The sequence below is a fragment of the Chamaea fasciata genome, unplaced genomic scaffold (assembly GCF_029207755.1).
Source record: "Chamaea fasciata isolate MVZ Bird 193981 ecotype frontalis unplaced genomic scaffold, bChaFas1.0.hap1 SCAF_1, whole genome shotgun sequence".
In the NCBI taxonomy this organism is placed as follows: Eukaryota; Metazoa; Chordata; class Aves; order Passeriformes; family Sylviidae; genus Chamaea; species Chamaea fasciata.
Genome location: NW_027094086.1, coordinates 42,350,543 through 42,372,114, shown reverse-complemented (window position 1 = coordinate 42,372,114; position 21,572 = coordinate 42,350,543). Strand labels below are relative to the sequence as shown.

At 38.9% G+C, this 21,572-nt stretch overlaps 1 protein-coding gene and 1 non-coding gene across 4 annotated transcripts in view; both read left to right on the top strand.

The window, feature by feature from the left end:
• The window catches only part of UBE2V2 (ubiquitin conjugating enzyme E2 V2), a 33,969-nt gene that overhangs the window by 4,399 nt on the left and 7,998 nt on the right, over window positions 1–21,572 (top strand). The window contains exons 1-2 of one of the 3 annotated variants that reach the window (XM_066181596.1): window positions 2,620–2,723; window positions 19,377–19,522. In XM_066181596.1, the coding sequence (XP_066037693.1) occupies window positions 2,708–2,723; window positions 19,377–19,522 (162 nt within the window). In that variant the 5' untranslated portion in view covers window positions 2,620–2,707. Of the gene's footprint in view, window positions 1–2,619; window positions 2,724–18,076; window positions 18,101–19,376; window positions 19,523–21,572 lie in introns of those variants that run through there. The other 2 variants (XM_066181606.1, XM_066181586.1) reach the window with 2 other exon arrangements.
• Window positions 187–259, top strand: TRNAA-AGC (transfer RNA alanine (anticodon AGC)). The gene has a single exon. It is a non-coding gene; the product is annotated as a tRNA-Ala (tRNA).

Sequence of the window (21,572 nt, the reverse complement as noted above, 5' to 3'; positions counted from 1 at the left end):
TTCTGGTAGTGTAAATGCTGAAAGATGTGTCCCACGATTGCAGCTGAGGGCTGCAGTCAGTTGTTGGTGAGTGGAAAGAATGACTCGGCAAGAAACAGCGAATTTATAATGAAACATAGTTGTATTGTGGTTTTTTTCTAAGTTTAGAGTGTCTATGTTAAAGTTTTGAAAGTTGTTTTTTCAAGTGGGGAATTAGCTCAAATGGTAGAGCGCTCGCTTAGCATGCGAGAGGTAGCGGGATCGATGCCCGCATTCTCCAGTGTTTTCAGTACGAATGTCATTATAAACCACGTGGCAGCATTTAAAATTATTTTCCTATTTAAGCTTAATTTTTCTTGTGTAGTGGTGTACAGAAACCTGAAGGAACTGTAAATTTTAAAAAACGGATATTGATTTTTAAATATTTCTCTTTTTTTCCAATTTCGGTGTCATTTCAATTTTCATTCTGTTCAAAAGAACAATATCAGACGTTTGTTCTTTTGCACAGAGGAGGTAAAACAGACAATCTTTGCATGAAATAATTAAAATTACTGACATCTTAATGCAATAAAAAATGACATGTAAAATTTATTGAGAAAAGGAAATAAGGAATTTTTTGATTGGTCCTTAAGTATTTGGTTAATGATTTTATTCATTAGTAAACTTTACATTTTATATTATAGTTTAGTGTGTAGTGAACAAAATTTTGTATTCATGCTTTGGGTAAGATTCATTGTTTCTGCTCTATTTTGTTTATTAGAAAGAGTGGGCTAGAACATTCTATAGTTCTTTTGTACCTGGTAGCAAGATTGTGCCTTTTGCTTGTGAATTTTCACATCTCTGAAATACTTTTTTTTTTTTTAAGTTCTGTTTTTATTTTCTTACTTGTTCACTCAGGTGTCTAACTGCTTGTACTTCCAGTTTGAGATAGCATGAGGAAACAAGCAGAACGTGCTTCTTACATGTACAGTGAATTTGTGCAATTAGGATCTTGGGAGTGCGCATATTAAAACAGACATGGGAAACAAAAGTTATTAATTAGGCTCCATGTTAAAGGAGGAGGAGAGACCTTGCTGCATGGATGTACAATTAGCACCTGTGAAGAAGGGAGATCCTCCTGTGACCATGACAAGAAAGGAATTAACTTCTAGATGGCATGGGATAGAAGTTGCATTATTTCTCTTGTATTCTCCAGGTACTGGAGAGAAAAGACGAATTGTGACTGTAAGGCTGCTTGATGCCTCTTAAAATGAAGTCTAATGTAGAGAAAAGTATTATGGTCTTGTCAGGAGTCCCTTTTGGACTCAGGTAATAATTTAAATGCCTGTTTGCTTGGAATAAGACTCTTCAGTCGTCTTCGGTGTGATTATTATTGCTTCTGTGTTTTCTGTGGTTTTGCTACTGCATAATACCTGACACTTTCTGTGCTTTTAAAGGGAATGAATTATACTGCTCTTCTTAGCTGATCAAATGCAAGTCGTGCACTAATGCAGTGAGGGAATTTGGTGGGGCTCTGTTCAGGTGCAGTCTGCAATCACTCGAAAACCTGAAAGCTCTCAGGACTGATGACTTTTCATTACATTTGTGCCCAGCTTCCTACATTGGGGCACTTCTGTGTGCTAGGGCTTGTAAACACTGGAAAAGCGTACTTCTAATTCTTTTGGTGTAAATATGAATAGAAGTAAGAGGATTTTGCTCATCCCGTGTGGTGTTTTATGTCCTTATTTTTAAGGCAAACTATCCTGTGAAGAATTTACAGGACTGAGAGACACGAGTCCTGGCTCTCAAAAGAACTATTACCTGTGGAAATATTCTACTTGTTAATGTAGTAGTAGTAGTTCACCAGTACTCTGCAAGGGGAGCTGCCTTCTCCCACCTGTCTGTGGGTCCCCAGCACGTTGCAGGTTGTGGTTCCCAGGTAGGATGGGCAAGGTGCTACCGCAGCGGCTGCCTTCAGCTGAGCTCAGCCTTGGCTCTCAGGGAAGGACCTGGGACCTGAGTTTTGTAATTGACTTCTGCAGGTGAAGAAACATTTGGCATCATGGCTAGACATTTGTGGAATCAATTTTCCACAGTTCTTACGCTACCGAATGTCAAATATTTCAGCTTTTGAAAATGTCACATCATTCTGAGGAGCTAACTCTAATTGGCGCCTCTTTGATATATCTCTGGCATTTCTGTGGCTTTCAAAATTTTATCTGTATTCTTTCCTTTTCTGCCTTTGGCACTTTTTAATTATTTTTTTTTTTCCTCCAAAGACCCTTCTGCATCTAAGTGTCTTGCTTGAAGCCAGGCTGAAAACCAAACCAAACCAAAACAAAACCAACAACTAAGCGAGGCTTCACCGCTGTGTGCCGACTTCCTTATTACTGGAGGTTGGGGTGCGGGCTGAGTGGGGATGGCAGGGATGCAGCCACAGGAATTTGCGTCCCACGTATCGTAACGAGCGCCTGGCGAGAGACGCGTATGGACAGGGGCTGGCGAGGAGGATCCAAAGGGAGGAGAGCACAGCTCGGTGCCGAGGGAGCGCACCCCGGCCGGCTGCCGGGACGGGGGCGCGACTCAGGGGCCGGCCCCGCCCCCGCCCCGCCCCGCCCCGCCCCGCCCCGCCCCGCGCGCTCCAGGGATGCGCCCGGTCCTTCCTGGCGGGAAGTGACGGAGCCGCTCCAAGGGGAAGTGACGCGCGTGGCGTGCGGGCCCGGAGCGGTGTGGGGGGGGCTCGGACAAGATGGCCGGATCTACAGGTCTGTGAGGGGGGGCTCGGTGGGCCCGGGAGAGCGGGAGAGCGGCGCGCTGGGCTCGTGCTGGGGAGGCGCCCCCGCAAGGGCCCGGGGCGGGGCTCCTTCCTCCGGGATGGCGGGGCGAGCCGCCTCCGACGGGAGATACCCAAGCGGGGAGGAGTTGTCTTCTGACAGGGGGGAAAGGGAAGCCGCAGGGGCGCCGGGACAGGTTATCACAGGATCCCAGGTTCACTTAGGTTGGAAGAGACCGCTGAGATCATCGAGTCCATCTATGACCGAGCACCACCTTGTCAATTAGACCAGAGCACCGAGTGCCACGTCCAGTCTTCCCTGAAGCACCTCCAGGGACGGTGACTCCACCACCTCCCTGAGCAGCCCCTTCCAGTGTCAAATGTGAAGAAATTCCTCCTAATTCACTTTTGCCCCGGGCCCGACCCCTTCCGTCCGTGAGGCAGCGACATCCTTGTGAGAGCCCGGCCTGGGGGTGCGTGATGGGAGCCCGGGCTCCGAGTGCCGGGGGAGGGAGGAATTGACCTGCCAGGAGTCAGCAATGGATGGATAGATGCTGGTGTACGTGAGGAAGGGAGGGGATGTTGTTAGCCTGGTAAAAATGCTACAGGAAAGAAAGATCTGTGCTGAAGATTTGTCCCAGTATACCAGTGGGTGAACACAGAGGACGTGGTGTAGTGGTATGTAAAATAAAGGATTGTCCGTGTCCTTTTTTTATTCGGGAGAGAAGGGCTTAGGCCTGTGTTGTGTTTTGGGACAAAGATACTTCGGTGGTGACTGTAGCATAGTGGGAAGGCAGAGTGGAGCTCTCTTCCCTGTGGCATCCATTGGAGCCAAAGGGTCTCTCATAGGCAAATTTAAGGGTAAAGAGCTGCCAGTCATCCCAGGAGGCCTGTCTCAGTAACCAGCACACCATGTGCAGAGCGTTGGTGTGGCAGGACATTGTGGAAAGTGGTGGCAAAGAAAGGGACAAGAATATTGCTTCAAGTGCTAAATTAGAAGCTTAATTATATTGTCTCAGTTTCATTTCATGAAAGGCTTGAAATATGAAAAGACCCTTCCCCCAGTGCTAAAACCTGAAGTCCTCAGGGGCCTGTTTCCACTTCTCTCGCCCCTGAGACTCTTAGTGGGATTAATGGACCTCAGGACAGGGGAATTAATTAACTTCAGCAGCCAGTCCAGGGTGAGTGTTGGCCACTAATTTATTTCTGCTGCCAGTCCACTGGATCACTGGGGGATTGGGACTATAACAAAACATAAGGAGCATCTGTATGTTTGAGCTGGTCTTGGTACCTTGCTGTTGATTCTGTGAGGAGAGCTTGGGCAGGTTTTGGGGGTTTTTTTAGTAGGAGAGTCATCACCAGCTGGTAATACATTTGGGGATGTGGGATTTCAAGAGTGGAATTTGATAAAGTTGCAACAAACTGGCTTGTGAAGTAGCTTTTGCAACTATGTGGAAGAGCAGTCCAAAAAGATTGCCTATGATAAACTGAGCTAGAGTGGATATATTGAGAGAAACTCAAGTATTTGCTCATCTGGGAATTACTGCATTTTATTTTGTTAGGTTTCTTTTTTACTTTTCTTCCTGTTATCTAAATTTAAAGGGGTTTTGTTATGGAGCAACACTGGAAGACTTCAGCTTATGTCTAGTCTCTCACTGGAGATTTCCTGCAATACTCTAGGAAGCAAAGTTGGTTTAGGTTGTGTGTTGAGTACTGGCATTTGTCATTCAACCTGGCTAGTATAGAATATCAGTTACTAAAATTTTTTGTAGTGAAAAAAGCTGTTTTCTTCCTCCTTCAGCCCTGTGAGGATAGTTTCTGACAGAACTTGAATAGTTTCACTGCCATAAGTGTTCTTTGCAGTCTTACAAGAGTTATTTTAAAATCTCTCTCTAATATCTCTGGTAGTTACTCACGGGGGTTGTTTTTGACTCAGAAATGCAGCCACACTTAAAGTTCATGAAAAGCGGGAGATGTAGGAGACTCTTAATACGTGTGACTGCTCCAAACAGCGTAAAGGGCCAGTACTGCATGTACACCTTGATGAAGAAATTTAATTAAAATAATTTGTTGTAGTAAAATGCAGCAAGCAGGCTGAATCATCAACTAAACTGCAGGGAAAATTAGTCAGGGCTTATAAAACAGCGTATTCTCATGGAGAAAATACTGCAACTTTTTATTAGTACACATGTGGGGTGGGGGGTGGAGGGTGTTTGTTTTGTTTTTTGCACATAGTATGCAGAAATTATGACTTCACCCAGACCTGCTCTTGCTAGGAAGCTGTGTTAGAATCATTTGTGGAGGAGGGAAGGGAATGATTTGCTATGAACTTTGTTACAGACTTTAGATTTAAATCTGTCTAGCTCTATGACTTGATCCTGCTCTTGCTGTAAAGTTCAACTTCATAATTATTTATTTCAGAAAATAAAAAAAAAAGAAAAAAAAAAGAAAAAAAAGTTTTGATTGCATGAAGTCCAGGAATGAAATTTTAGCCCCAAGGAGGTCAACAGCCAAACTTAGTAAGGTCAACTGTCTTACTTTTATCCCAGAAATTCCTTACCTGGGCTCGCTAATTCTGTGAGCAATCGTGTAACAAACCATGTGTATTTAACACACACACACACACACACACACACACACACACACACACACACACACACGTATATATATATGTACGTATGTATGTTATATGTATGTCTGTGCCAAAGAAATTGTATATATCAGTGTTACGTTGCTGTTTAATAAGTATCTTACCTGCTTTCTGAAGTCACCTGTAATAGTAAATTTTACATGTAGATACTGCATATGCTAGAAATGGATCTTTGTAAGTTGCAGTTTGATCTGATACTGCACCTGCTTCTGCTTGAAGCAGGATATAGATTATTTGTGTGGGTACTGCTGGAAGTCTGGGGTTAAACAAGTCAAATTTTTAGAAAAGAGAGCAGTTATATATCATAGATAATCATCCAGTTTCATTTTGCTTTAGCTGGGGATTCATTCTGTTAATCTGTTTGAAGATAGTTAGTAGAAGATGTAAATAAACACAGTTTCGAGTTACAAGAAGTAATTCACTAAGGCAAACGATTTAAACATCTCGAAAAAAAGAAGCAGATAAAAAGAATATCATTATAAGGATTTTATTCAGGAGTTGATTTCTGCATTTTGATAATTTGGATTTCACTTAATATTACCTTATATATGAGGTGATACATACATATATATATATATATATATATAAAATGTGGATGTTCCCTAAAGGCAGTGATGATGTCATAAATGGTTAAAATTTCTGTGGGAAAATACAAGAATAAAGGCAGCAGTGTCAAATATGGTGCTGTAACTATGGGCTGCTCATGCTTTTACCTCCTTCCTCTTCAACTGAGAGCTTCAGTAGCTTGGGGGAGGGTGGGTAGGGCTGAATGAAAATTTCCCTTGGTTTGTTGAAACTGGGTGCTCAGGGAAGAAAATTTGACTGATCTACAGTCAAAATTATATGAGATTTCTGATTTACTTGTAGTATGTAGTCTTGAGCAACCTTTTTTTGAAAGTGTGTTTGAACGCACGTGGCTAGATCCCTGTGAAATATTTTTTTCTGTAAAATCCATACTTTTAATTTCCAGTTATTCTTCTCTGTAAGGATGAAATGGCTTCATTGTGTAACCTACGTTGCCCATGCAAAAATGTCCTTCCCTTTGATTTTATAGATGATTGATTCTGTGAGTAGAAATGGCCCAATGCATGTCAGTGCCTTATTTTCATAACTTTTTTTATTTCTATTTGCAGACGTTTGGTGGTTGTGGAAGCAGTTCTAAGCGTGCATGATTACAGCAGTAAGGAGGCTGGTGAAAAATTAAACTTCACATTAAAAGTGAAGGGCTGGAAGTGGTCTTGGGTGCATTCTAGACTCCCTGAGCTGGGACTGAATGTGCCATTCTAATGGTTGGGGCTTTTGTTGTTGTTGTTTTTGGTTTATTTTGCTTAGAAAGTTGTGGGGTTTTTTTCTCCCTCTCTTAAAATCCTCAGTTGCAAGATTCTCTATATTGTGAGATATTTTGCAGTGCTTTCTCTTCAATGCCTTGAAACTCTTCTCTTCATTCCAAATCAAGCTGATGTCTGTCTGTTCAGTGCTTAGTAGGGTAAAGATTTATATCCTGTGTGGGAGACACTTGGGAATCAAGAGCCATTCAGAAGAGTAGTAAGAGGATATATTAATAAGTGGGATGTAGAAGCAACAATTTAAAGATTTATCACATTTTTTCCGTGTGATATAATTTAAACTTTATGTCTGGAAAACTCTGCACAGGTAGGCTTCTCTTTTCCTCTGACCTGTTGAATGTTTGTTTCCTTCCTCTTTTTTCTCCTTGTCGAAGAAATAGTTGTCTGTTTTCAATCCACTCTGTTTTACCTTGAAGGATGTATTGCTTCCTCCCATTTTCTCTTTTATGCCTCCACCACATTGTTCATTTATCCAGAACTGGTCCAAGAAGTCAGTTTAAGAGCTTCTTAGAATTCTACAGGCCTCAGAGTTTATTCTGTGGGTTTACAGTGTTAGCTCTGTAAGCACAGATTTCTCGAAGCTGCAAGTAATCAAACAAAACAAAAGAGGTAAAATACTGTGTTCCATGAGGCAACAAGTACTCTGTGTGGAACATTTTTCCATCCTGTCCTATGCACAAGGAATTGCAATTGTGATTGTTCTGCCTGCTTAAAAACATCTTGACAAACCACAAATAATTTCAGCTGGGTTGAGAAAAGTTTAATTTTACGACTTTAAAACTATATATAGACCAGCAGTTCTTTTCAGCTTTGGGGCATATATAGGCAAGATGCTCTGTTTCTTCTCAGAGCTTTGCCTGTATAATTTTCCTGTCTTTGTTCCTGGTGTTTTATAACTCTGTCTTTAAATACAAACCTACTTATGTCTTTCTGCCACAGTAGCTGTGTGTGTTCTTGCAGCAAAGCAACTTAACTCTGCAATAAAAAAGTGGCCTACTTTGTAATCTTCTATTTGTTTAAGAGCTTGTTTGAAATTCAGGGATGTCAGACATAGTATTGAAACCCATTATCTAAACTCTTCTGTACAATCCTGGAAAATTTTAGCCTGGATAAAGGTACAGCACAGAGTTTCAGGAAGATAAGTCTTTCAGCATTTGAAGGCAGATGGTCCATGCTATAAACCTAAGTATGCATGAGAAGGCTTCTCCTGTAAGAATTAGATTTCCAAGTCTTATGAGTAGTTGGTGGAATGTATTTCTGTATTCTATGTGTAATTACATATGTATTTGTTAGTGTTTGTGTTTTGCCTTATGGAAGGTTTTTCCAGAGGCAGTGTTAAACACATGCTGTGAAACTGTTCAGCCTCTATTTGTTAGCAGACCTTTCCTCTCTCTTGTCCCTGCTCTTTTTATCTACTGTTCTTCCTTCTATCTGTTATCTTTTATTATTATCTGCACTATTAACTGTTTTTATCTGCAGTGTAGCTCATATTTCATCTTGACTGAAACTTAATGTAAAGCACAACATGAACTTCAGCTACTCCTGTTAGGTTTTGTTGCCTTGTCTCAGTTGTCCTGTGGGAACCTCAGCACAGAGCATGGAAAGACAAGAAAGTGCTGTGGGGAAAGCGTTCAAAGTAGCCTTGATTTAAGTATTTGGAAGGGTTTTACTATATGCTGTCCTGCCCAAAGAATGTTTTTCTTTGTATTTGTCATTTGGAATACACTAATGAGATATAATTCAAACAATATTTTGAATTGAATCAGTGCAGAAACTTGTGACTGTGAAGCTGTCAGACTGGTTCTGAATAACATGAGCTTCTGGTTTACAGCCTTTTCAGAAATGTGTGATGATTTGAGTCTGTGACTCTAAACCGTTTCTGGTTAGCATTTTGGAAGGAGTGGAGTCTTCAACACTTAGAACTTACAACCTTTTTTTCAGAAGGATGAGGTGCTTCAACTAGATTTTAAAAATAGTCAGAAAAAAGATGGATTCAGTATGCTCTTTTAAAAAAATTCTTGCATTAGACATATTTAACAGCATAAAGAAAATAAATCACCTCCCTCCATTGTATTTGTGACTATTCATAAACTGGATAGTTAAGTGTGTTTGCAATTTGCTTGAGTAAATCAAAACATTTTGCCCATGTAAATGAAGTGTCCTTTATTCAGTGTATTTGCAGTAAAATGTCCAGCTTTATTCATATAACTTAGAGCTTTTTCCAGAGAAGGAACTGTAAATTTTCTTTTTTCTCATGCGATCATGTAAATATTAAATAATTTGAACTTTTGGGTACCACAGCATATAGAAAATAGCAGGCTGAGGTATGACTCCCAAAAATTATGTAGGAAAATAATCTAATGGCAGTTCTTTTTACTAAATATGTGATGATTGGTGCATTTGCTGATCATATCAATAAGCTTTTGCTTACCTGTATGGCTGAAAGAATTAACATTATCTGTTTTGCATAGATAAGGGATCTTTATGTTTTGGACTGTGGGTAGGTGCTGAGTCATGGTGGAAAGGACCTTCATGCAAATGTTAGAACAACAGTTTGCTAATCAGTGACTTGTAACCCGTTTAAGACTGCTTTACAGCTTTGCTAGACTAAATCCTTGATGCTGCTCATGTTATCTGGGTCACACATTGTGCTCTTAACTTTTAAAGCAGACCCTGGGAAAGCTGTTTCATGACGAGGTACTGAGTTCTGCTGAGTTACTGTAGTCTCCTGCTCCTCCTTGTCCCTTTATTGGGGGGGGGGGGGGGGGGGGAAGAAGTTCGTGTCATTGTAATTTAAAAGATAACTTAAAAAGTATGTGTTTCAAATTATTTTTTTCTCTCTGCCAACACAAAACCAGGTTTAAAACGAAACTTTCAAAAATGAGCCATTTTAACTTGCATTAATTTATTTCTGCCATTATTTAGCTTTGTGCTTTTAATAACGGGATAATTTGTACTGAACAAGTTTTGGGGGTTAGTTTTTAACTTCTGAGGGTAGAAATTGGAGAGATTTCTTTGTCTGGTAAAATCTTGATTCCTTGGGCTGTTAAATCACAGTTAATGTTGCTGGTGGTTTTTGAAGTGACAGATCTCTTCTGACTCCTGTGTTGCTGGCTTCCTGCCTTGCATTGTTTCGTACAAAATTGAAATGGTAATTCTCAATTTGCCAAGCATCACAACATGTCACTTTTCATTATCTATCCTTTCAAACACTTAAAACATATGGGAAGGTGATTGAATTATTTAATAGCTCATGCGTTTCATTCAGTGGTTGCCTAGAAAGAGTTAAGTTCTAAACACGTAGTCGGCTTGTGCATTTCCACCCTTCACCAAACAGCCCCGGATGTCAATCGGTGAGTTATTTAGTGACTTAACTGTTTAGTACCTGTATGGTTTTGTTTATAGTGTGAGGCACCACTGCTTATGCAGTGTCTGAGTTAACAGTGGTCTTGTTTGTAACAAAAAAAATGCACTTGGATAAAATGTAGACTAATATAGGCTATAATATAGATAAAGAAATGCTACTAATATTGGTGCAAATTTGTAAAATTACTTTTAAGCAGTTTATGCCTGTTTTCTTTTGGGAGTGCCGTCCAGTTTTGTGGGGTTTATACTGTAATTTTCTGTTGTTGTGGTAACTTTTTAAAAAAGTTTCTTTGGATGAGGTGTTGTAATTACTCAGAACATTTGTGGGAATTTGTGGAAGTTGGGGCTTATTTCTTTTTTTTTTTTCCCCTCTGTTTTTGCTTAGAGCTTGCTTATGCCTTCTCTATTATGTAGTCTTAACAGCATTTGTATCTGTAGTAAAGCAAGCTTCTTCATTAGTATAATTTTTATGAGCATCATTAGTCGTTCCATGCCAGCAGCAGTACTCAACATGATCGTGCTTGCATGGAGGTGTAAAGCCAGAGTGATGTTGTTGCTTCCTTGATAACAAAACTGAGTTCAGCTGGGGCTGCTCTCAGATGGTGTTCTGTGTGTGCACATATCCAGTCTTGACTATGTGCTGCTTCTCACTCATGTGCATGTGATGACTCTTATTTACTGTTGTACCTTGTGCAACTTCAGGACGTGTAGGGTATTGTTGTTCTGTAGCAAATCAGGAAAGTGGAGAGGACATTTGGGAGTTGGGCTGCAGGAGTTGTGGAATGGAGGCTTTCAGTGAGGCATGGTAAGGAGACTTGGTAAGGAGAGATGGCAGAGAATGGGAAAAACCTGATGGAATTTTTGAGAGATTGGGTCCTCCATGGGTGCTGGTCAGAGGTTGGAACAGCTCTGATGAGTCACGTAGTTCATGGCAGCTGCACCTCCATCTGCTGCTCCTCTGGAAAAGGTGCGTAAGGGGAAAGGGGTGGCAGTGGGGAGCAGGGAAAGAGGGGAGAGAGGACAGGTGGCCACGAGCATGGTTAAAAGTGAATAAAAAACTGAACAGCTATGATGTGTTTTCCTGGAGGATACTGACCATCACAGGAGGAATTGTGTCCACAGGGCTGCCTTCCGTAAATAATCCAATGGATTATGGAACAGAATTGGTAGAAATCAAAGTTACTAAAAGGAGTTAACTCACTTCCTTCTGGTTACTCAGGAGGCAGGATAAAAGAAGGGAAGGCTTAGGTGTGATGCCTTGGTTATGTAGCTATTTGTTTTGCTAGTAGTTTCTCACACTTTGAAACATAATTGTTAAAACTTCAAACTATACAAACTTCTCCCTAAGAAGTTTTGTATTTGGAATGTGCACTCTGCTGGAGAACTCAAGTTTGAGGTCTTGTCATTCTTAATGTGAAACCATCAGGAACTGAAAAATACTGAATAAATTGATGTTGCTTTTGCAGTTTTGATCTGCTGAGATCTCTTACTCCAGCATCAAGTTTTGTGGTTTAAACCATTTTAATTTGTTTGTAAACCAGGTGTGTGTCTGCCAATCAAGCTACTAATGGCTAGCTGTCTAGAAGTTAATTTCTTCCCACCCCAGTGAAACTAAAGCTAGCACTGAAAAATGTCATTCTGTGTAGAATTTATCATTTTCAATTATTATCACTAGTAGTTAGTTGGTAGTGTCTTAATGTTATGAGTATGCATATGCAATGGAAAGCCAGGTGAAAAAACCCTGCTTCTGTAAATCTATGTTGTCTTTATTGTTTCAGGGGTTTTTTTAACCTCATGCTAGTGCCCTGCCCTAAAGAAATAAATACCTGTATGCATGTTCAGCCCTTTTCTCCTCCACCAAAATCTGAATGCTGAGTTGCAGTAAATGACCAAGGCTTCTGCTGTACTAAGAGCTTCTCATTAACTGCCTTCCTAATATAAGCCATATTTAAAATGTTAATGGCTGTGGCTGGACTCAAAGGAAATTCCTATGAAAGTTATTTTCATGCAGCACTACCTTAACTTCTGGACTGTGCCTGTTAAGATACTAACAAATGTAGGATTTCACTTAGGTGAAATAAATAGAAATTTTCACTAATACAATTTCACTAATACAATTCTGAAAACAAATACAACTTTACGTAGTTTTAACCAAAAATTAGGTTTTAAGATAAAGATAGCTTCCACACTGCTGTGGCTCTTTATTGGTTCATGCTGGGAAATGTTTCTCAGCAAATTGCATATCTTTATTTGAAAAAAAAACCAAACCCTGAAACCTGATGAAATGCATACTTTAACTTCAGAGTGGTTCCTAGAATTGCACCTCTTCCTTGAAGTCTTCCAACCTGTGTGCTTTCAACATTCTTGATTTCAAATATTATAAAAGGAAAAGAGGTTTACCAGTTACAGGGCTCCTACATAGTGTTTTATGTAAATATATCCGTATATATAGTTTTAGTCCTGCAAAGAAGTGCAATAACCCATTTAGTTCTAAACATTTCATACCTGTTCATTATTGTAGCAAAACTGGCTCTGAATTACAGTGAACATTGGACACAGTGAATAAATGGCCATTTCCTCCATAGTGTTCATTGATGTTCATCTGCTTCCTTGAGCTGTGGAGTCTTATCTTCTGCTCATCTCTTATTGATTCCTCAAGTTAGTTGTCTTTTTTCTTTCTTTTTGGGATGAATAATTTCTTCTGACATGGAAATGAATTTTTATATGATTTTTTTTCTTGACCTTCTGTTCCTAGAAAATTTCCACAGATAAGCATTGTTAGCTTTACAAAATCATTAAGACTGACCTAAACTGGTGTTGCTTAACAGCTCTGTGAGGTGCATACTTGATTAGTACCTTATTCCTCATCCTGATCAATGTGCATGGGCCACCTATTGCTGCTAAACACCTTGGTTTCACCATTAAAGTTAACCCAGTATAGGACTTTCCCAGTTTAAACTCAAAACTGTTAATGCAGAATATTCTCTTGCTCGAATTTTGTTGCTTTGGGACATACTTGCTGGAGGAAAGTAGAGAAAAATAGCATAGAGTAAATGCAACTTTATGAATATGACAGATATAGAAAATCATGAATCTGAATTTTACTGAAATATATATTGAAATATTCTTGGAAAGCAGTTGGAAATGTCAAACTGCCTTGAATATGAATCATGTTGTCTTGGTTATTGGAAACAGTGATTTTACTATGATTTTACCTGATTTTTAAAACGAGCAACAAGAATAGCAAAGTCCATTATTGAATTGCTGCATTCCACTACAGATGCCAGCAATGGAGTTCTATTGTAGACAAAACTGTCATGTCCAACTTGGTTGTTGTAGTAACTAGGCAAGTTACTATAAAAAATTTCAGGGTTTTGGAGCCTGGTGACTGTGATCAACCAGAGATAACTGCACTATCATTATGGTACCCCTGATAATATTTCCTGAAAGTAGGTTCCTGATAGTAAGGCTTTTCTTGTGTGTATTTTCAGAATATTTACTAGGCTAAAGAGTATGTGATGTGAGCAGGGTAACTGGCAAACAAAAATACACATCAAGTTTAAAAAAAAAAAAAAAAAAAAAAAAAAAAAAGGCTTTTTTCAGAGGACTATCTTCTGCAGCCAGAATAGAATATATTAGTATTTTGTATGCTCTGACCCTCTTTCCTCTCTCTCTCCTTAAATTTTTGTTGTTTGTTTTGTTTTGTTTTTAATGTATTGGCTATTTCAGGCCTGCTTAAGGCTTTGATTGTTTTGTGTTCTTTTTGTGGGTGTGTGAACTGTTGTTAGTACAGCATTTCAGGTTTTTACTTCATTTTGTCCAGAGCAAGATGAATTGCTCAGAGACGGAACGGAACAAGATGTTTTTCTGTGTTTCTCTCTGTATTTTTTTTTTTCTTCCTCTCCCTGCCCCAGGAGAAATTGTATTATGGCTTGAAATTTGCAAGACTGATTTTCTTCCCCCCTTTCCCTGTCCTTAGGAAATACTTACTTTGCTGTGAGCCTGAAGCTGATAAATGGGGTTTGAGAGGTTTTTCTCTTTGTTACTAAACTGAACATACTTTTCAGTTTCTGTTTTGCTGGAAGTCACTGGGCAGGAGATAACTCACATATTCAAAATTGTTCATACTACAGACTCCCTGACATAGCTGTCTCTCTCAGGAAGAAGTGCATCCCTGACAGTATCTGACTGTGTTAATGTAGGATTTTTTGATGTGACCTGTTCTTGTGTGCATATTAGGATTTGTTTCTAGAGCTGTTGTTTGGAGTGTTGGTAGTATGGGGTGTGCTGGTTTAACTATGGTAAAACGGTCCTGGTACTGATGTAACTTTCAGGAGTGATTGAAGTCAAAAATTGAGGGAGATTTTAAGAGAAACCTAATGTTGGTATATCCGTATTGTTATGGACAGTGACTCTAAAACACATAGTTCTGGGTCTAACAGAAAACGTGACACTTTAGGCTCTGAGCCAGTCTATTAAAATTGTGGGTTATAGTTTGGTTTTGTAACCTACAGGTTACAAGAGCAGAGTGTAGGTTATCTCACTCTTGCTGTTATACAGCAAAGAATCACTAGGTCTGTGGGGAGCTTGGACTGCCAACTCTGTTAGCAAGAGTGTATCCATATGAATCGTTTAAAAATGTGATTTACTGTATCCAGTGAGCTCTGTCAAATCTGATGTAAGTGCACATAAGTCCGACTTTGTGTTGTGTCTTGATGCTGCTGATTAAATCACTGTATCACTGAGTGATCTGACAGTGCCAACTGTGGAACTCTCTATAGCAAGAACAGGTCCATTCAGGCAATTCTTGTTTTTTACACTAGTGAAAGTTGTTGGTGCTACTAATGGACACTGAAGATTCCTTTTTATTTTCTTTCCTGATTTTTTTTTTTCAGATTTTGGATAAAAGCCTAGCTCTAAGTTTTTCCTGAGATGTCCTTTGTGGTAGTGTGTTTTTTATTTCTATTAACTTGGTGATTTAGAATGTAATATCTGAAGTAGCTCCATATATATGAAAGTAGACCCTCATCTTAAATTACGGACTTTGTTTACTAAGTCTTCTTTCATTCTCCTCTAATTCCAGGGTATTAAATTCACCCATAATTTCACTGATTTCTGTAGTCCATTTTCATGATTAAATTTTTAAATTAAAAACTACACGTAAATGTAAGCATGGGTGATGTTTGGTTTGTTTAAGTGAAAAATACGTAGTTCAGCTGTTTGTGAGAATTTAGTAAAAGTTGTTAGGCAGTTCCTGTGACAGTTTTTGGGCAGGGGTGTCAGGAGGTTTATTTGTCAGTAAAATCTCCAGTGAGGTGATCTTTGCAGATAAAGTGAAGAGAGGTTGGGTGGGGAGTGTTGCTTTTTTTTTTTTTTTTTTTTTTTTTTTTTTTTTTTAAGTCTGGATGAACCTATCTGTGTTTTCACATGCAGAGCCTTAGTCCGTCATTGCAAAGAGCTGTGCTGGATGCAGTGTTACACTGAGCTGTAAATCACAGCCTGCCGAGGGGAATTTACCGTGCCTGCAGCTCTGCCTGTGTTCAAATCGACAGCTTTAATCTCCTTCACGTGGAAGTACGAGGTTTTAGCTGAGGAGTGACTGTTACAGAGGGTAAAACCAACCTGTCTGTGCCTGCCTGAAGCTGCTTAGTGGTCCCATCAGCCAGTGGCGTTGGGGAGAACACCTGAGATCTGGTAGTCAGCTGAATAATGGGGCTGGTTTCTGTAATTTCATACTGCTAATGAGCTGCACATGAGAGCAGAAAGACGCTGTTGTTTCATTGTCCAAATTCTGTAAATGAAACAACGATTCTTACTCAAATTCAGTCAGGAATATTTTGAAGTTTTTAGCAAATATTTGATGAACTGCATTATTTGGATTAGAGATAAAACTGCAAGTTATATATGCACTATTAACATGCAGTTTGGAGTGTGCCTTCTGAAACATGTGAAACAGTGAGAAGAAGAATTTTTTACTTTCTATTTAGAGGAGAAGCAAACTTAATTTCCAGAAAATCCAGATCATCCTTGACTGGACTTCTAGAAGTTCTTGTTTTTTTACTGGGAAGATGCCACAATCTTGTATATGTGTGAAGGTTATAGCATGATCAAAGCTAGCATGTTGAGTGCACTGCTCCACAAAGGCAGGAGTGGATGCTCAAGATAGTATTTAATTCCAGTTAATTTTGCTGGAAGTCTCTAAATCTGTAATTATAAATTATAGTAAGGGGGAGGTTGTTAGGTTATTTTTATTATTTTAAATCCACTCTGCTAATACTTGAGGTATTCTGTCCTCACTTGTCAGAAATCTAGCAATAATAGTTTTCTATTAAAACATTCAGTAATTACTTCAATTAAAACTTGAAGTATTGATGATAAAACATGAATCATATATGGGATGCCAGCGACATAGAAGCAATTTAGTGAGTTTTGGAGGGGAGAATTTTGTTGTTATTGACAGGGTTTTGTTGTGTGTGTGTTGGGTTTTTTTGGGTTTTTTGTTGGGGTTATTGTGTTGTTTTTTTTTTTTTTTAACATAAGGGGGTTTTACTCTTATTTTTAATGATGTTTTGCTACTTAGTTCTAGCAGTGATAAGAATTTTAGTGTGGGGAGCCTGGCACTTGCTCTCAGATGTTTTTGTCTCTTTTCAGAGCAGATCTAAATTATTTTCTGGAAGTGTTCTGGAGGTTTCCCAAGTCCTTCGCTGCTCCCCTTGGGCAGTTGTGGGAACCAGTGAACACAGATAATATGATGGAAAAAATGTGATGAACACAGGTCAGTTCATCATAAGGGGTTGCTATTTTCTAGTAAGTGTCTTCTCCTACAGTTTCATGTGTTGGGTGCAATTTTATGATTCAGCTGAGTCAGTGCAGTGGCTTTTCATCACAAAAAGCTCCTTTATCCTCACACCCATGGTTTTGCAAAGGAAGGCACCTAGAGACACAGCAGTCAGCTCTGGAATTTGTTGTTACTTTTTTCTGAGTCAATTCAGTTGATTAACTGGTTGGATTTGATTTTTGCCTGAATGAAAATCAGCTTTTCTGCTAAATTGGTGTGACAATTTGGCTAATAGAGGAGCCTGGTTAGTGCAAGAGCAACAGAATTCTGGGGGAAGGCATGGAACATCAGGACAATGAGCAGTTGGGTCATCTCATCTGTGCTGAAAGGTGATCTAGCATGTAGTCAGAAATGAACTTAAATCCTGTTTGGTACCATCTTTTATATTCTTTTTAAAGAGCTAAACTGTGACTCAGAAGTTCTGCTGTCAGATCAGGGGCTCTAAAAAATGGTGGATTTAAACTACTGGGGTAGCCTAAAGTAATGTGTGAATGCTAAAGTACATGGGCTTTGTGGGTGGAGGTTGTTGTGGGGTTTTTTTTATTTGAGACTGCACATACCAATCAGAATCTATTCAGTCACATGATGCAAAAGTGGAAGTTTGTCATTCTGGTTTGGCAGACTCAACTCCAGAACACGTATGAATGTGGAGGAAAAACTCCGTGGTTGAAGTGTGATTGTCAGTTCTCATCTCTAGTCGGAATTAGATCTGTGAATGTACTTAATGTTTATCACAAATCAGAATGGGAAAATGCATTTCAGTGAAGGTTTTTAGAAGGCTCCATGTCAAACAGTTGAGATGTGATCTTAATGTACTCTGCTGTTGCTTTCAGTATGTGTGCTGGCTGGGCTGGTTTGTTAGGCTGTGAGAATTCTGGCCCAAACGTGTAACTTCTGCTCAGTTAGCAGGCTGCAGGAGCTCAGTGTGGGCTCAGATGAGTGGCAATACCAAGGGAGGAAGGTGAGGTCACACATGAATGACTTAATTTCCTTCCAGTGTTCTGATACTATACCCTTAATGCTTTTCCGTCTGAATTTTAACAACTTGGAGACAATAGTTTCTTCAGTTTTTAGAAGCCTCTCCCTAGTCTGTGTTACTAAAAAAAAGTTTAAAACACTGGTTAAGAGAAGGTATAAGCAAGATAAGCTGTTTGAGGAGTTGCTGAAAGGTATGAGTATCTATATTGGTCCATATATCTACATCTATTATCTGTCTAAATAATAATACAGTATATTAAAACTCTTTGTTTCTTGCATAGAGACTGCTTGGAGTACAGACTAGGGTAATGTAAAACCTGAAATCACTGTGTACGCAAACCTGAGTAACTGGTATGCAAAATGGTTTTCTTTGGCCTTAATCTTTTTCAGACTTGCTATAACATCATGTATACCCAGTCTTAATTTTTAGTTTTATGAAGCACCTGGATTCTTACAGTGCAGAAAAGGATCTCTAGTGAAAATAATGGATAATACTATAGTTGTAAGAAGCTGTAAGAAAAAATAAGTAACTCTAAGCAGCTATAAGTAGGTGGAAGTTTTATGGGATTATAGTATTGTTACTACATCATTGTGCATATTTGATTTGAAAATAAAAGCATTCTATAATTGCATGCACAAATGTTAATTACCTTTCTTCACTCAGTGCTGAAGTGCCATTGGAGCTTTGATGCTGTAAAGCAATTGAGCATCCAGTTGTTTAATATCTTTCAATATCTGCCTTTTTTCCTGAATAATAATGAAAATCCTGTAATTATAGTTTGGTTAGTGACTGTTACTTGGTGCTCTCTAAAGGCAGTTAATCCTTGTATTCTGTTGTGAACATGTCGTTGTCTCTCTTTAACAGTTTAATCAATGCGTCTGTGCTTATTTTTTTTCTCCTCTTGCAAGTGGCAGTATTAATCACTAGATTAAAAAAGACTTGATTTTCAGTTTGTTTTCAGATATTTGTCTTTTGTTGTTTTTTTTTTTAAAGCAAGTGAAATCAAGTGAAAATATTTCAGTCTTACAATAGACATTTATTAGGATAATCTGTGTTAAATGTTACATTCTTTAATTATGGTTTGGAGTAAATTTGCCATATTGATTTTATGTGGATTCTGGTTGATTAGAACTTGACAGTCAGTCAATTGATTTTGAAATGTCCTGGATCTAAGCAGTATTGTGCTTGGGAAAGACAATCTGAACTAAGCTGTCTTGGACTAAAGAGGGCTCTCCTATTTCCTATTTTATGGCTTGTATTGGTATTACTTGGTGGTAATTAACTTCCAGTGAAGCAGTTAGTTGCTTCAAAGCAATTAGAGTGCTAAATAAATTCGTGCAGGCAATATTTGTTTGACTTGGAAAGTACATTCAGCAGTTGCCAGTGTGTAGCATATAAAAGCAATGATGTTGTTTACCTTTTCCTTAATGTGAGCAGTATTAGTTACATTATTCCATTTTCTCCAGTTAAAGTACCTCGTAATTTTCGCTTGTTGGAAGAACTTGAAGAAGGACAGAAGGGAGTAGGTGATGGTACAGTAAGCTGGGGCCTTGAAGATGATGAAGATATGACACTCACCAGATGGACAGGAATGATCATTGGGCCACCAAGGGTAAGTGTGATGAAATTAAACATTTTTGTTATGTTTTTAGGCAGTACAAAATGCAAAACCATGTTACTGTTCTACGGTGTAAAGGAATTAGTTAAAATTCAATGTATGAAATTGTAGAAATAGTGTATAATTCTTCACTTTCTGGCACATAAGTGTTTCAGGCTAGCCTCCCCTGTTTCTGCAGCTGTCTGTAAAAGCCAGTTGTGATTTGAGACCTATTTTACTGAGTTATGAGTATATTCATTCTGCATTTCCACTGTTACTGAACATAAGTGTACACCGATAGTACAGTAGACAGTACAATATGTCTTTTCCCCATTTTGTCATATGTGCCTGGTAATTCAGTTTTGTTGTAAACTGGCAATATATTTTTAACTTCCATAAATTTTATCAAATAGTCTTTCAGTACAACAGTGTTAGAATTTCAGTTGAATCATACCTAAAGCCTAGCAGCTTTTAATTACCTCTAATCCTTCTGACCTTTAAAGTTCTGTAGAATATCATTTAGCCTCATACAGCTTGAAAGAGAAGTAATCACCTCTTGTGTGTATCAGTCACATCAGATATGAGTGGAGACACCTTTACTTGACTTACTGCACACTTTCTTATAAGTTACAATATGATGCAGAAGATCAGTGTTTAACTGAGACCTTTAATTGAGTATATCTAAGTAGCCCTAAGTTAGCACATGTCTTTCACTGCTAGACTGAGAACTATCTTGTGTGTGCCTTGGTGCTGCAGGTCTTGTGGATGAACTGTCCAAGGCAGAGATCAGAACTCTGCCTCAGTGAAAATAGTGTCTTCCAAAGCAGCAGAGTTCCAGAGACAGATGCGATGTAATTCAAGTTTCTTTTGGAAGTCCATTGCCACTTGGAGTAGGCTGAGCACTGAATGACTTTGCTGCGCTCCTAAGATTTGGGTGCAGTTGGGAGAAGGCAGATTTAAAATATAATTATAATGACTGTATGCTTTTGTGGAATCAGTGTTAGAGTACATTTTGAAGAAAGTTTGTAGTCTAATGTGTTGGGGTAAAAACTTGAAAATTTGACCTAGCTGTCATAGGGTGTCCCTGGCCCTCCAAAAACCCTCCAGAACTGCCTGTGACTGCTTTTTTGTTCAACCTAAGGTAGACTACTACACGTCTTTGGGAAGAGATTATGATGTAATACTATACTTATAATACTGTTATGTAAGGTCCCATGTGTTTTTAAAAAGCAATTAAAGTATTCAATCCAGATTGGGATACACTCTTTAGTCCTGGTCAGTTTGTAGTTTTGGGATTTTATTTTCTTTATGATAAAGAGTGCATGCAAATAATATATCTTGTGCCATTTCAGGGACATGCAGCCTTGCAGATAGAATGACTTGCAATATGTCATGACTGTAGAAAGTGGAAGCCATCAGCTCCCAAACCAGTGACAGCACCTTGAGGAGATTTGCATATTTAGTTTCAGGGTCTGTAGAAGTTGGTATTTTTTTGCAATTGGCTGAGTTAAGTAGATGGTGCAGTGAGGCAAAGCATGGAGAAAGTTGATAATATTGTCCATGAAGTTCTTCTCACATGTGGCTTCTCTACAGTTGTACAAAAATATTGCTTATCATTGTTTTTCTTCTTGCTTCATTTGAAAGTGACCCAACAGCAAGAGTGGAGGGTAAGATTAGTTTTGGATTAAAAGAAACATTTTTCTGACCTCCAGAAAATGGGATTTTAGGGTTTTTTTGGGAAGCTGGCAAGGGATGCCTGGTTTGCAGTAAAACAACTTGATAAATTGAACAAAATTGAGAAGCCACCTGGATAGTAATAAGGGAATGAGTGCTGTTCTTGGGATTTTCCAGAGCTGTGAGCAGAGTTATATACATTTTGGCCTATTTTCACTGTAACTGACAGCATCCCACTCTGGGAAAGTAAATTGTTTTGGCTTAATGAATAATGAGAATTTTAGTTACTGTGTTTTCTTGCCGTGGTACCGGCTGTGTTACCTGTAGCAGGACAACATGACTTTCTGGCCTTTAGCTTTTAATCATAGAATCAGAATGTTAAGGGTTGAAA